At 38.0% G+C, this 15856-nt stretch overlaps 1 protein-coding gene across 2 annotated transcripts in view; it reads right to left on the bottom strand.

Annotated features, from left to right (window-relative positions):
• Positions 1–666: 666 nt before the first annotated feature.
• Positions 667–15856, bottom strand: part of LOC102920703 (sulfotransferase 2A2-like) — a 39101-nt gene continuing 23911 nt past the window's right edge. For both annotated transcript variants that reach the window (XM_076571888.1, XM_042265542.2), the window contains 2 exons: positions 5324–5501; positions 667–917 (listed from right to left, as the gene is read on the bottom strand). In XM_076571888.1, coding sequence (XP_076428003.1) covers positions 805–917; positions 5324–5501 — 291 coding nt within the window. In that variant the 3' untranslated portion in view covers positions 667–804. The remainder of the gene's footprint in view (positions 918–5323; positions 5502–15856) is intronic.

Below are 15856 nucleotides of genomic sequence, written 5' to 3'. Positions count from 1 at the left end.
ATAGGCACGTCTGTATCAAAGTTTCATAATATAACACAACATTTTAAACACCCACTAAAATTACAAAAAAAGAAAAAGTAAAATACAGATATAAAATTCTGAGCAAAAATATAAGTTATAAAGGGCTTACTACACCATAGACTATTTGAATGAAGTTTCAAAGTTTCTATAAACACATTTTTTTTAAAAAATTTCTTTTGCACCAAAGACACAGAGTAAAAATTACATAAATTTTCTTGTAGTTTTTTATGCTTAAAATGTTACATGGATTGGTTTATACTGGGATTCCATGAAGCATATAGGAGTTAGCTGATAATGTATAACAAAGTATAATAAAAGAAGCAAATATTTGATAACTCAAGACTCCAAGATTCAGAGTTGGAGAGATGATTCTGAGGTCAAGAGGACTGTACTGCCCTTGTAGAGGATCTGAGTTCAGTTCCAAGACACAAAGTAGGCAACTTATAACAATATTTAACTGTAGCTCCATGAGAACCAATGCACTCTTCTGACTTCTGAAAGAACTGTACACAGAAATATGGTAACACACACACACACACACACACACACACACACACACACACACACACACTATAACTACCTCCACTACTATTACCACTACTAATATTTCTATCAATTAATATCTAAAAAAAAAAACAACCCAAATCAGTATCAGGATTTATTCTGTGACAACATCCAGTCATTCACATATACAAGAACAGGAAAATAAACTCCACTCTCCATATATATATATATATATATATATATATATATATATATATATATATATTCAGTTTTAAGAATTTATTCCCATGGAAATAGCCCTGGAGGGAAACCGGCCATTTTCTCCTGGAATACTTTATCAAAGGCTTCAGCTTGGGCTACTGTAAAGTAATTCTTCCAGTCCCCAGTTGTGCCTAGAAAATGTAAAGCAGACACATAGATGTGTTAATGATGATCTCAACACTGCTCTCAGTCCTTCCTTCACATGCTCTTACCATTTGACAAGGACCACATGGTTAATAAAGGGGAGGTACCAGTGACTTCCTGGAGAACACATCTTACACCTTTAAAAATTATACATCAGACTTATACCTCTGTGGCAATAATGTATCCCCTTCTCCTATCTCATCATATCAGCTACACACTCTAATAGATTCCACACTAGCTCTACTTTTTAGATGTTCAGATTATTCCTGCTTCCCACTACTCCTGCTTCCATCACACTGTCCAATCCTACAGAGTTTCTAATCTTAATATTCCAAAGAGGTTTCAATTCTTCTTTTTAAATTTTAGTGTTTACTTGTCAAAGTTCTGCAAAACATGCAAGCAACTTTTAAAAGATCTTTTAAAATTAAGTTTAATTATATGTGTATAGGTACACATGAATGCAGCTTCCTGCAGAGCTTTGAGGCATCAGATCCCCTTGAGCTAGAGATGCACACTGTTGTGAGCTGCATGCCAACATCTTGATGCTTTCATAAGGTGCAGGATACCCAGATAACTGCCAACTGAGAACATCCCAAGACTTCTGTTTTCAATCAGCATGGTGTCTGGTGATGCATCAAGACCTACATGAACTTTTTAGCATATCTTTTTACCAGACTTTGGTTCTCATCACTCCATTCCTGTATGTCTTTAGGTTTGCCATTAGAGATGGCAAACTGTGTAACTGCTTTCATTGAACTGTGTGTTCCTTCTTTCTAGAGTGCTGATGTCTTCCATATACTCACTTTTTTCTTTTGTTTCCTATTTTATGCATATGTGACCACCTTTTCCTATTTTCCTTCCATGTAGAACTCTGCAGACCACATCCTTGTTGTATTTTATTTCATAACAGTGATACATTGATGAATTTCCTTTTTGTAAAGATGCCTGAAATTTGAATCTAATATATTTAAAAAGCAAAATGTTTCCTTCATGGGCAAAGGATTCATTCATCAAATCATATCAGACACACAGAATATACTCAGTGTGGAATTCTTGAATGCATTCATGAATGAGTGATGAAAATACTGGCCTTGTTTCCATTTTGCTGATGAGAAAAATTTAGTCCTTGAAATATTACCCAGCATTATTGTGAAGTATATACTCTTGAAGCCGAAAAGACTGACTGTAGAAATCTTCTTTTCCTTATCACATTGTATTCCTTATGTATCATATAAGTTAATTTTAAATTCCCTGTGGTATTACTAAATAAAATATAACATATTGAGAATTAAGTTGTAATTATTGATATACCATATTCAAACAATATGCCATTAATTGATATTACTATAATATTGTCATCTTGTAAGAAGTTAACTTGTAAGTATCCATTGCTACTCTCAGCTTTCTTACATCTTCATTATTAGAACAAATTTCTCTATTTTTTCCCACAGTTCTACCTGGCTATTGATAAGCCAGACTGGATGCTGAGCTAACAGAGTCTCAGTAAATTCAATATGGCTGCCCACTTGGGTTGAATCAGTCCAGATGAGAGGAGCATGTCTTTTCAGGTACGCACATGAAGTTGTAAGTCAAATTCTGTCAAAATCCTGTGGCCCTTACAAGCATATATTTCTCTTCATTCATTCTTTCTAAAAATCTCCTCAAACTCTGGTGTATCAGAGGACAGGATAACTCTAAATCTTTGTGGCTTAACTCTTGTTGGAAAGGAACTTCCTCACATTCCTAGAGGAGGAAGGTCTCACAAAAAGTTGTTGTCCAGACCTTCCCTGGCTTTTTACTGGCCTGCAGATAGGGGGCTTCTCTCTAGGTCTTCTACCCTCTTTGTTTCACATTAATGCCTTCTAAGGACTCCAGGGAAAATGATTCATGGCTCAAGCATTCTATTAAGAAACATCCACTGTGAAGTACTGAGGTCCAAAACCTTTGAAGTTTGTCAGAAGACATTTCCTTCCTCTTGTCTTCATTGTGACAATGTCTTTATAAATGTTCTGTCAACTAAACAGTGGATACATGATAATTACCATCTCTCTGATCTATATATTTCCTGCAGTATCTAAATGTGGAATCATAATGATTAAACTTGTTTGTAGATAATTATTTTTAAAGCTTAATACCAGGTTCATTCCACCTAGCCAGATGATTGTTTTTTCCAGGTAAAAAGTAACTCTTTAGAGTAGCTCTCCAGAGGTTAAAAAAAAGGTATTTGTCTTGAGTCCTGAGAAGAGCAATGAAAGGACAGTGAAAATCGGTCTAGAGAATTCTTCCTGCTTAAGACCAGTCTAACAGTTAGCAAAGCTGTTCATGCATTATGGTTTAGGGTACTAAGTATCTACTGGTAAGTAATTAAATTCATTTTAGAATTAATCTTTGATCTGCTCTTCCCTTCATGATTTAAAAAAGGGCACCAATATGATATAGGAATTGAAAAGACCAACATTATCATCATGCATCATATTCTTTCAAAAATGTTTCCCAGATATCTCTCTCAGCATCCACTATAAAAAAGTCATGAGCTGGGCGGTGGTGGCCCATGCCTTTAATCCCAGCACTCGGGAGGCAGAGGCAGGAAGATCTCTGTGAGTTCGAGGCCAGCCTGGTCTACCAAGTGAGTTCCAGGAAAGGCACAAAGCTACACACAGAAACCCTGTCTTGAAAAACCAAAAAAAAAAAAAAAGAAATCATGAATCAGGGCTGGGCAGGTAATGACTTTGGTCTCCTCCTTCAATGAACTGGTTTCCAGTGGACTCATGGTTTATAATGAGTGTGAGTAAAAGAAAAATTATTCCCCAGAGTAAAAGTTATCTTTAAATGTGCAAGAAAAGGATGTCATATATAATCACTATGATAAAGTACAAGGATTTATGGTGAAAGATCAAGATTTATGACAGAATCACCATATATGACACATGAAAAATACTATATTTTGGAGAAAATTAACTAAAATCCCTCTGTGATCTCATCCTTGAAGTGTCTACATGGAAAAGAGGAAATGACAGTTGTCTTCATGGAATTGTCCTTAATTCTATTGCATCTGCTCTTTTGTGTTTCTGACAAAACTTTTACTTTTTAATTTCCATAGCCTTCCACTATTGAACAAGACATTTCTTTCCTTTTGGCATTTCATTGAAGCTTCTTATGTATCCATACTGTTTTACCTCTGCCAAATTCTGATTCATTACAGGAAATCCAAGAATGGGCCAATTCTCTTCTTATGTGGGACCTTTTGTTCTAATGCAGACAACTCTGTCTCCACAGAGTCTAGAGCACAGCAGTCTGAGGTTATCTGTCAACAGCAGTGGATTCTCCAGAGGTCTCAGTCCATAGTGTATAGACAATGATATTCTTGAAGTAACATGTATATGTGCTCAAATCTGAGCCCAAACTTCCTCTTGTGAGGACACCAGGAGTATTGAAATAAATGCAATCTGCTAACCACTTTAACTTAATTCTCTGTCTGTATACTCCTGATGTCTTTGTGTTCTATGACCTGATCATTACAATCTAGGGTGGAGGAGGGTTGGAGGTTAAGGCTGAAGCATACAAATTATTGGAAGACTAAAATTAAACACATAATCAATAATTCTCCTTTGCTGAGTCTATATCCATTTTCTTTACTTATCCCCAAAGACATGACATCTGATTCATTCCTTCTTCAATGCCAAGTCCCATCTCACCAATTATCTGGTAATAAGAAAAGGTGACATTCCTGGTCTGGTTCTTTTTGGTACAGTGGCTCCTCAACTTTACAGCTAAGGAAACAAACCCACAATCTTCTCCCAGCATAGAGAGGTAGCACAGACAGAGAAGATGGATATTCCCATTCCTGGAGAGGCATTCAGAACAAACTGATTATCTCTGAGCCTGATGCAATCCAAATTTAAGTTGGTAAATACCATCAGGTGTAACCCTGGTGAATAATTTTCTTAGTCTTTATGGGGTCTATTGTCAGCCTGGTGTGGGACAGCAATCCTGGCATGTTCAACATCATTTTCAGCCATGAATGGAAGTGTTTTCTGTGATCATCATTGCGAATATGTCTTTGGTCCCATGCACTATGTGATTTATTTAGTTTTCTATGATATATGGAACCTTCCTAAGCCTCATTGCAACATGTCTTCCCTTTCGTTTTCTATTTAGGTTATTGGAAACAACCATATGCAATCCCAAGATCCTCTCCCAGAAGAAATCAATTTTTTCAGAGGTACTGAAGCCCATATCATCACCATGGAATGAATCTTCTGTAAGGTCTGTGAGAAACCATGATGTGATGAACAATGACTTCTGAAACATTCCCACTCTTTCCTAGAGTTTCACTGGAACAACATGCCCTCTACATGTCCTGACATCATTTAAAGCTCAAAAACTTCTTCACCTTTTCTCAAGAGGTCCAAACCATTAGGAGCCATATCTTCTTTAATGAGACTGAAATTGGACATTTTATTTTCCTTCATGGCTTGGAAGGAACTGTACTTGAGGACCATATCCAGCTCATCTGGCTCTAATTTTTTTCCTAGGAAGTCACAAATCTTCTTTATGGTGCTCTTTGTGTCCTAAAAGAAGAAGAAACAAAAATGAAGGTTATCAAGAGAAAGCTCTGAGAGAGCATTTGCAGAGCTGGGAACTATGGATGGAGGATGAAAAGAGGATGTAAAGAAAGAAATGGGAACATGAAATGAGAAGGCAGTGAAAGGGGTTTAGAAAAGATACAGAAAATGTTGACAGGGTAGCAGTTCCACAGCATTTTTATATTGAGTGGGCTTGCATTGTGACTGATCTATAGCCCTAAGATTCACAGGCTGGAATTTCTTCTAAGGAGGAGAGGATATTAGAGACATGGTCTCATATAACCAATGCTGTTCTCAAACTTACTTCGTAGTGGATGAATTCATTTAACAGCTGATCCTCTTGCTTCCATGGTTGCAGAGATGTGTTCACATGTATGTGACAACACACCTACTAAATGTATTGGGATATATTTCTTGAGAGGTGTTCAATATGGAGCCCTGTCTGGTGGGATGGGAGTTGCTCTGAAGACCAGACTGAGCTCAAGCTCAAAGATGTCAGAGATCCACCTACATGCCTTTGCCACCAAAGTGCTGGCATTAAAGGTGTGCACCACTGTACCCAACATGCCCTGTGATGTTCAAAGAGACTTAAGAGAAATAATTCTAGACAAATATCCCCGGGAAAGAAGGGAATGTGCACAAAGAATTTAGAGAGGTTAATATTTAAAACCTGTAAAACTGCACCCTATGGGTAAATGTGAATAATAGTTTTAAACTTTCATAAGACTGATCTCAATAATTATTACTTGGGGGAACTTCTGGGAGATATTAGTTTGTTTCGAGTTTTACCTCATGCTGAAACTCAGAAGGGCTTCACATTCATAGTCTTCCTGCTTCAGATACCCGTATTCTGGAATTATAGTTGTGAACTACCACAACTGGGTTAATACTAAGAAATAGTCACAAGAAGGCACAGTCTTGGATTTTGCTTTGAATTCCATCCCTTTTCTGCTGAGGACAATTGTAAGAGCCATGCCATATTGCATGCCTGAGTTAAGTTTCTGCTGTCCAGTATTGAGCCACTAACCAGAAACTTTTGACATGCCCGGAAATGTCCTGAGTTATTAGAAAATAACTTAAAATTTCCTTATTTTTCTGCTATAGTAACCATAAGTAACAAAGTTTTGAGGTTAGGTTGCTTGGTTGGGTTGCTTGGCAAATTAACAGTCCTCTGATCTTTTCCCAAAGAAATTTTCCTGGTCTGCTTGCTATAAAGCCCACCTGAGAAAAATAAAATTTTGTAGCTTAATCAGAATACTGTCTTGCTGTTAATTCTTTGTGTCTCTTTTTCCTTTCATTCACCATTCACCCTTCTAGGGTCTTTGCTGAAGTTCCCTCTGGACAGGACACTTTTTCTGGGCTGGGACACTTTTACTGGGGGTCTAAATGTATCACTGTCTGAAAACTTTTATTACATATTTTATCACAGATTTAGTTAATATCTCATGGGAAGGTAAACAACCATGTCAATAACAGAAAAAAATGTGTGGAATGGTTGGACAGAAAACTTATGGGAAACTGCACTACCATGCAACAAAGACATCTTAGTAAGGAAGATTCCTGGGAAATACTGAATTTTATGAAGAGAAAGTAAAAGATTTTACAAAAGACAAAAGAGTCTTCATATTGCTACTCATATAGAAACGTTGTGTTCCTGGATGATACCATTAAGAGATCCAATTCCTTTTGAATAATCCAATTTCCTGTTTTTGATGCTCCTTAATATTTTACATTAAAAATTATATTTTGACTCTTGCCAGGGAAGCATGTAGGCTGGCTGCAGATTTTTAGCTTTCACTGTGCTCCTCCAGATCCAGTTCCCCATTTCTATGCCCAGTTATGCTACAGAAAATCTGTAGCAACTGCCCACCCCAACATATAATGGATTCCACAGATCTTCTAACTTTAGTCCAGTAATTCATTGTACTATCCCGGCATCCAAATCCAAGAGGTCCTCATTGGGAAAACAAAGAACAGTCTGGTCATGAAGAAATAAAGTAACTACACATCTTAACCTCCTCCTCATTCCTTTAAGTCCAACCACCCCAGGGTTACCCCTAGCTCTGTAGCAGAACACCTGCCTCAGCCACTCACTTCTCTAGTGGATCTCCCTCACCTCCTAACATCCCAACATCAATGCATTGATTTGCCCCACACCTCAACTCCATCATGCATTCCCTGGGAACTCATAGATCAAACTGGGCATGGAAGCAGTTAGGCTAAATGCACATCTTCATATCTCTACTTGCTCCTTTAAGTCCAGGCTCCTAGTCTCCTTCCCAGCTTGGTGTAGAATATCTGTTACAGGCTACCTCCACCAAATGCCATTGGTTCACATGGATAACAGAAGTCTTATGCTCCAAAGTTTCCTCTCCATACTCTTTGTTTTGTCATAGCAAATCCTGACTTCCAGAAGACACTCCCTAAGCACTTACAGGACACTATAACAAGGAAAGCAAATAGGCTAAATTCAGATCTTCATCTCTCCCTCCATTTTTTAAAATCTACTCCTTACTCTCATTCATAGCTTTATATCGAACCTTCTCCTGTGCCCTAACCTCATTCAGTGGCCTCATTCTCAGGTAACTAACTAAGCAGCTCCTGTGGAAAATGTTTCTATCTTCCTTCCTGTGGACGTTATTAGGACAACCTCCTAGACTATTCCCATTCCTAAGTTTCAGCTTTCTATATCTGGAAACATTTTACCTGGAACTCCTATTGGCCACAATTATCAGGATCCCGGAAGAATTTCCTTCCAGACAACACACAGCCACTACACTCTCCTAAGTACCAGACAGAGCAACAAAAATAAGGAAGGAAGCAGGAACCCAACAAAGACAAGACCAGATATCAGCATGTAGAATTATATTTTTCACAATCGTAGATGCCTAGATGCCACCTGAAAGCATAGTCCATAACATCCAAGACAGTATGTTTTCACTAGAGCCCAGAAATCATACTAGAACAGGCCCTGAATATTCTACCATAGCTACAGAAGAAGAAATTGACCCTAAAATAGCATGTATGGAAATGATAGAGGAATAGAGTAAATCTCATAAAGAAATCTATGAAAACAAAAACAGTGGAAATAAATAAATAATCCATTCAAACCAGAAAGTAGAATTAAAATCAATCAAGAAAACTCATTTTAAAAGAAATCTGCAAAAGAAAAACTTAGGAACTAAAACAAGAACCTCAGATGTGAGCTTCAAGAAAACTGGAAACAAAGAGATGATTCCTTAAGAAATTCAACAAGATAGACGAGCCCTTATCCAAATTAACTAAAAGGCAGAAAGAGAGTATCCAAATTAACAAAACCAGAAATGAAAAGGGAGACCTAAAAACAGACAATGAAGAAATCCAGAGAATCATCAGGTCATACTTCAAAAAACCTGTACTCCACCTGAAAGAAAATGGCAATTTTCTGGATAGGTAGCACATACCAAATTTAAATCAGGAACAGATAAACATTTTAAATAGACCAATAACCCCTAAGGAAATAGAACAGTCCTTCGATATTCTCTGCTTAACAGGAAAGTCTGTCAGATATGCTTAGCCTGTAGACCACCTTAGGATGCCACAGTGTTACAGAGGAAGTATGGGGGACTGTCCAGGCAACCTGATGTCCCTGCCATTAGGTAACTTTTCACCATTCTGGGGTCTTGGATGAATTTGAAGACTAAATAACCATAATCATAGTTTTCCTTAGTTATAATAGAAAGTAAATTAGACACAAAACAATAGAAAACCAAGGTAAGTTAGATAATTAAGTATTTTCTCCAATTTTGCCAAATGTAAGTGGATCAGATACTATTACTGTAATTCTTATATAATAACCATTTTAGTTGTATATAGTTTACTATATAAGGTGAAAACCTTTCTTTTTTTCTTTTATTTTACAATACTATTCAGTTCTACATAACAGTCACAGATTCCCTTGTTCTCCCCCTTCCTGCCCCCCTCCCCTTCCCCCCAGCCCAACCCCTATTCCCACAACCTCCAGATCAAGGCCACCCCCGAGGACTAGATTGACCTGATAGACTCAGTCCAGGCAGGTCCAGTCCCCTCCTCCCAGACTGAGCCAAGTGTCCCTGCATAAGCCCCATGTTTCAAACAGCCTTCTCATGCAATGAGCCCAGGTCCTGGTACCACTGCCTAGATGCCTCCCAAACAGATCAAGCCAATCAACTGTCTCACCTATTCAGAAGACCTGATTTATTGGGGGCCCCTCAGCCTTTGGTTCATAGTTCATGTGTTTCCATTCGTTTGGCTATTTGTCCCTGTGCTTTATCCAACCTTGGTTCCAACAATTCTCGCTCATATAAACCCTCCTCTTTCTTGCTAATTAGACTCCCATTGCTCTACTCAGGGCCTAGCTGTGGATGTCTGCATCTAGATTCCTCAGTCCTTGGATGGGGTTTATGGCACAACTATTAGGGTGTTTGGCCATCCCATCACCAGAGTAGGTCAGTCCTGGCTTTCTCTCAGCCATTGCCAGCAGTCTTTTGTGGGGATCTTTGTGGATTTCTAAGGGCCGCTTTAGCACTTTGTTTCTTCCTTTTCTCATGTGGTCTTCATATACCATAGTCTCCTATTCCTTGTTCTCCCTCTCTGTTCTTGATCCAGGTGGGATCTCCTGCTCTCCTTCCCTCGACACTTGCTGTTCATTGTTCCCATTCATGTCCAAGCTGTTCATGTAGATCTCATCCATTTCTCCATCATTGGGTGATCCCCGTGTCTCTCTTGGGGTCCTGTTTTACAGTCAGCCTCACTGGTGATGTGAGTAGCAGTCCAGTCATCCTTGTTCCACATCTAGTATCCTCCTATGAGTGAGTACATACCATATTTGTCATTCTGAGTCTGGTTAATCAGGATGATTTTTTCTAGACCCATCCATTTGGCTGCAAACCTCATGATGTCATTGTTTTTCTCTGCTGAGTAGTATTCCATTGTGTATATGTGCCACAATTTATTTATCCATTCTTCAGTTGAAGGGCATCTCTGTTGTTTCCAGGTTTTGGCTATTACAAACAATGCTGATATGAACATAGCTGAGCAAGTGCTCTTGTGGTATGATTGAGCATTTCTTGGGTACATGCCCAAGAGTGATATAGCTGGATCTTGGGGGAGATTGATTCCCAATTTTCTAAGAAAGTGCCATATTGATTTCCAAAGTGGTTGTACAAGCTTGCATTCTCACCAGCAGTGGAGGAGAATTCCCAATTTCCACATCCTCTCCAGCATAAAATGTCCTCAGTGTTTTTGATCTTAGCCATTCTGACAGGCATAAGGTGATATCTCAGAGTTGTTTTGATTTGCATTTCCCTGATGATTAGGGATGTTGAGTAATTCCTTAAATGTCTTTCAGCCATTTGAATTTCCTCTGTTGAGAATTCTCTGTTTAGTTCTAAAGCCTATTTCTCAATTGAACTGTTGGTCTTTTTGATGTCCAATTTCTTAAGTTCCCTATATATTCTGGGTATCAGTCCTCTGTCACATGTGGGGTTGGTGAAGATCTTTGCCCATTCTGTAGGCTGTTGCTTTGCCTTGTTGACTGTATCCCTTGCTCTACAAAAGCTTCTCAGTTTCAAGAGGTCCCATTGATTGATTGTTTCTCTCATTGCCTGTGCTACTGGTGTTATATTTAGGAAGTGATCTCCTAAGCCAATGTGTTCAAGACTACTTCTTTCTCTTCTAGCAGTTTCAGAGTAGCTGGATTTATGCTGAGGTCCTTGATCAACTTGGACTTAAATTTTGTGCACGGTGACAGATATGGATCTATTTGCAGCCTTATACATGTTGATATCCAGTTATGCCAGCACCATTTACAGAAGATGCTTTCTTTTTTTCATTGTACATTTTTGGCTTCTTTGTCAAAAATTATATGTTCATAGGTGTGTGGGTTAATGTCAGGGTCTTCAATTTGATTCCATTGTTCCACATGTTGGTTTTTAGGCCAATACCAAGCTGTTTTTATTACTGTATCTCTATAGTAGAGCTTGAAGTCAGGGATCATGATGCCTCCAGATGTTGTTTTATTGTACAAGATTCTTTGGGCTATCCTGTTTTTATTTTGTTTTTCCATATGAAGTTGAGTATTATTCCTTTCAGGTCTTGAAGAATTGTGTTGGTATTTTGATGGGGATTGTATTGAATCTGTAGATGCAAGTATAACCAACAGAATGCAAGAGATGGAAGAGAGAATCTCTGGTGTTGATGGTACAGTAGAAGAAATAGAATTATCAGTCAAAGAAAACACTAAAGCCAACAAAGTCATGAACCAAATTGTCCAAGAAATTTGGGACAACATGAAAAGACAAAACATATGAATAGTAGGGATAGAAGAAGGAGAAGAATAACAACTCAAAGGCACAGAAAATATATTCAAAAAAATCATAGAAGAAAACTTTCCCAACATAAAGAAGGAAATGCCTATGAAGATACAAGAAGCCTGTAGAACACCAAACAGACTAGATGCCCCAAAAAGTCCCCTCCCCACATCATAAACCCGATTTCTCAATGGAGACTTTTAAAGCCAGAAGGACCTGGACAGATATAATGCAGACACTAAGAGACCATGGATGTCAGCCCAGACTAATATACCCAGCAAAACTTTCAATCACCATAGATGGAATGAACAAGACATTCCAAGACAAAGCCAGATTCAAACAATACTTGTCCACAAACTCAGCCCTACAGAAAGCACTAGAAGGAAAATTCCAACTGAAGGAAGTCAGATACACACTCAAAAACACAGGCAATAGATAAAACCACAGCAGTAAACCCCAAAGAAGAGAAGTACACACATGCTACCACAAAAAATAACAGGGATAAACAATTACTGGTCATTAATATCCCTTAATATCAACAGACTTAATTCACCTATAAAAAGACATAGGCTTACAGAATGGATACAAAAGCAGGACCCATCTTTCTGCTGCATACAAGAAACACATCTCAAATTCAAAGACAAACACTACCTAAGAATAAAAGCCTGGGAAAAGACATTACAATCAAATGGTCTTAAGAAACAAGCAGGGGTTGCCATCCTGATATCCAAAAAATAGACTTCAAACTAAAATCAATCAAAAGAGATCAAGAAGGGCATTACATACTCATCACAGGAAAGATCCATCAAGATGAAGTTTCAATTCTGAACATTTATGCCCCAAACACAAGGGCACCCACATATGTAAAAGAAACATTACTAAAACTTAAACCACATATAAAACCCCACACATTAATAGTGGGAGATCTCAACACCCCACTTTCACCACTGGACAGATCTCCCAAATCGAAACTTAACAAAGAAATAAAGGACATAACTGATGTCATGACCCAAATGGACCTAATAGATATCTTCAGAACATTCCATCCTAACAAAAAAGAATATACCTTCTTCTTAGCACCCCATGGAACTTTCTCTAAAATCGACCACATACTTGGCCACAAAGCAAATCTCAACAGATACAAAACAATTGGAATAACCACCTGTGTTCTATCAGACCACGATGGTTTAAAGTTAGATTTCAACAACAACAAAAACTACAGAAAACCTACAATCTCATGGAAACTGAATAATGCTCAACTGAATCACCAATGGGTTAAGGAAGAAATAAAGAAAGAAATTAAAGACTTCCTAGAGATCAACGAAAATGAAGACACCACATACCCAAACTTATGGGACACAATGAAAGCAGTGCTAAGAGGGAAATTTATAACACTAAATGCCCACGTGAAGAAGTTGGAGAAATCTCACACTAGTGACTTAACAGCACACCTGAAAGCTGTAGAACAAGAAGAAGCAAAGTCTCCCAGGAAGAACAGACACCAGGAAATTATCAAAGTGAGAGGTGAAATTAATAAAATATAAACTAAGTGAATAATACAAAAAATTAATGAAACAAAGGGTTAGTTCTTTGAGAAAATCAACAAGATAGACAAGCACTTATCCAAACTAACCAAAAGACAGAGAGATAATCCAAATCAACAAAATCAGAAATGAAAAGGGGGAATATAACAACAGACATTGAGGAAATACAGAGAATTATCAGGTCATATTTCAAAAACCTCTACTCCACAAAACTGGAAAACCTAAAAGAAATGGACAATTTTCTGGATAGGTACCACATACCTAAGTTAAATCAAGACCAGATGAACTCTTTAAATAATGCAATAACTCCAAAGGAAATAGAAACAGTCATTAAAATCTCCCAACCAAAAAAATCCAGGAACAGATGGTTTCAGCTCAGAATTCTACCAGATCTTCAAAGAAGAGTTAATACCAATACTCTCTAAATTGTTTCACATAATAGAAACAGAAGGGCCTTTACCAAACTCCTTCTATGAGGCTACAATTACCCTGATTTCTAAACCAAACAAGGACACAAGAAAGAAAGAGAACTACAGTCTGAACATTGATGCAAAAATACTCAATAAAATACTGCAAACAGACTCTAAGAACACATCAGAATAATTATCTAGCATGATCAAGTAGGCTTCATCCCAGGGATTCAGGGTGGTTCAACATACTTAAGTCCATCAAAGTAATACACCATATAAACAAACTCAAAGAAAAAAACCACATGATCATCTCACTAGATGCAGAAAAGGCATTTGACAAAATCCAACACCCCTTCATGGTAAAAGTCTTAGAGCGACCAGGCATACAGGGAACATACCTAAACATAATAAAGGCACTTTACAGCAAACCAACAGACAACATCAAATTAAATGGAGAGAAACTCAAAGCAATTCCACTAAAATTAGGAACGAGGCAAGGCTGTCCACTCTCCCCATACTTATTCAATATAGTACTTGAAGTTCTAGCCAGAGCAATAAGACAACATAAGGAGATTAAGGGGATACAAATTGGAAAGGAAGAAGTCAAGCTTTCGCTATTTGCAGATGACATATTATACTTGAATGACCCCAAAGATTCCACCCAGGAACTGTTAAAACTTATAAAGACCTTCAGTAACATAGCAGGATACGAGATCAACTCAAAAAAATCAGTAGCCCTCCTATATACAATGAACAAAGAATCTGAGAAGAAAATCAGAGATACCTCACCCTTTACAATAGCCATAAATGTTATAAAATACCTTGGGGTAACACTAAACAAGCAAGTGAAGGATCTATATGACAAGAACTTAAAGTCCCTGAAAAAAGAAATTGAAGAAGATCTCAGAAAATGGAAAGATCTCCCATGCTCATGGATAGGCAGGACCAACATAGTAAAAATGGCAATTTTACCAAAAGCAATTTATAGATTCAATACAATCCCCATCAAAATACCAACACAATTCTTTACAGACCTGGAAAGAATAATACTCAACTTCATATGGAAAACAAAAAACCCAGGATAGACAAAAAATCCTGTACAATTAAACAACCTCTTGAGACATCACAATCCCTGACTTCAAGCTCTATTACAGAGCTACAGTAATAAAAACCGCTTGGTATTGGCATAAAAACCGACATGTGGACCAATGGAATCGAATTGAAGACCCTGACATTAACCCACACACCTATGAAAAACTTTCTTTTTAATTAGACCAAAAGGTGAAAATTCTCGGTAACAATCCCTTCTACACTATCAATATGTCTTACTCATATTGGTTAATAAAGAACTGACAGACCAGTAGCTGGGCAGGAAGTTAGTCAGTAAAACCAAATTGAGAATGATAGGAAGAAGGGGAACAGATTCAGGAGTGCTACCAGCTGGCTAATTAGGAAGCAAGACATGTCAGAGGACAGGTAAAGCCACGAGACACTTGACAATACACAGATGAATAGAAATGGGTTAATTTAAAGGTAAGAATTATTTAGTAACAAGCCAGAGCTATCAGCTGTGAAATTATAGATCACATTCAGCCTCTGAGTTGGTTATTTTTGACCAGGTAGTTGGGACAGGAAACTTCCAATTATATATCTCCTCCAGATCAAGGTCTCCCCTGAGGAATGGGATCGACCTGATAGACTCAGTCCAGGCAGGTCCAGTGCCCTCCTCCCAGATTGAGCCAAGCATCCCTGCATAAGTCCCAGGCTTAAGACAGCTAACTCATGCAACGAGCCCAGGACCTGGTACCACTGCCTAGATGCCTCCCAAACAGATCAAGCCAATTGACTGTCTCACCTATTCAGAGGGCCTGATCCAGTTGGGGGCTGCTCAGCCTTTGGTTCATATTTCATGTGTTTCCATTTATTTGGTTATTTGTCCCTGTGCTTTATCCAACCTTGGTTTCAACAATTCTCGCTCATATAAACCCTCCTCTTTCTCACTAATTAGACTCCTAGTCCTCCACCCGGGGCCTAGCCATGAATGTCTGCATTCAGAT

Source organism: Peromyscus maniculatus, chromosome 1, assembly GCF_049852395.1.
Source record: "Peromyscus maniculatus bairdii isolate BWxNUB_F1_BW_parent chromosome 1, HU_Pman_BW_mat_3.1, whole genome shotgun sequence".
Classification (NCBI taxonomy): domain Eukaryota; kingdom Metazoa; phylum Chordata; class Mammalia; order Rodentia; family Cricetidae; genus Peromyscus; species Peromyscus maniculatus.
Note: the sequence above shows the minus strand (reverse complement) of the source record. Positions and strands in the feature narration are given on the sequence as shown.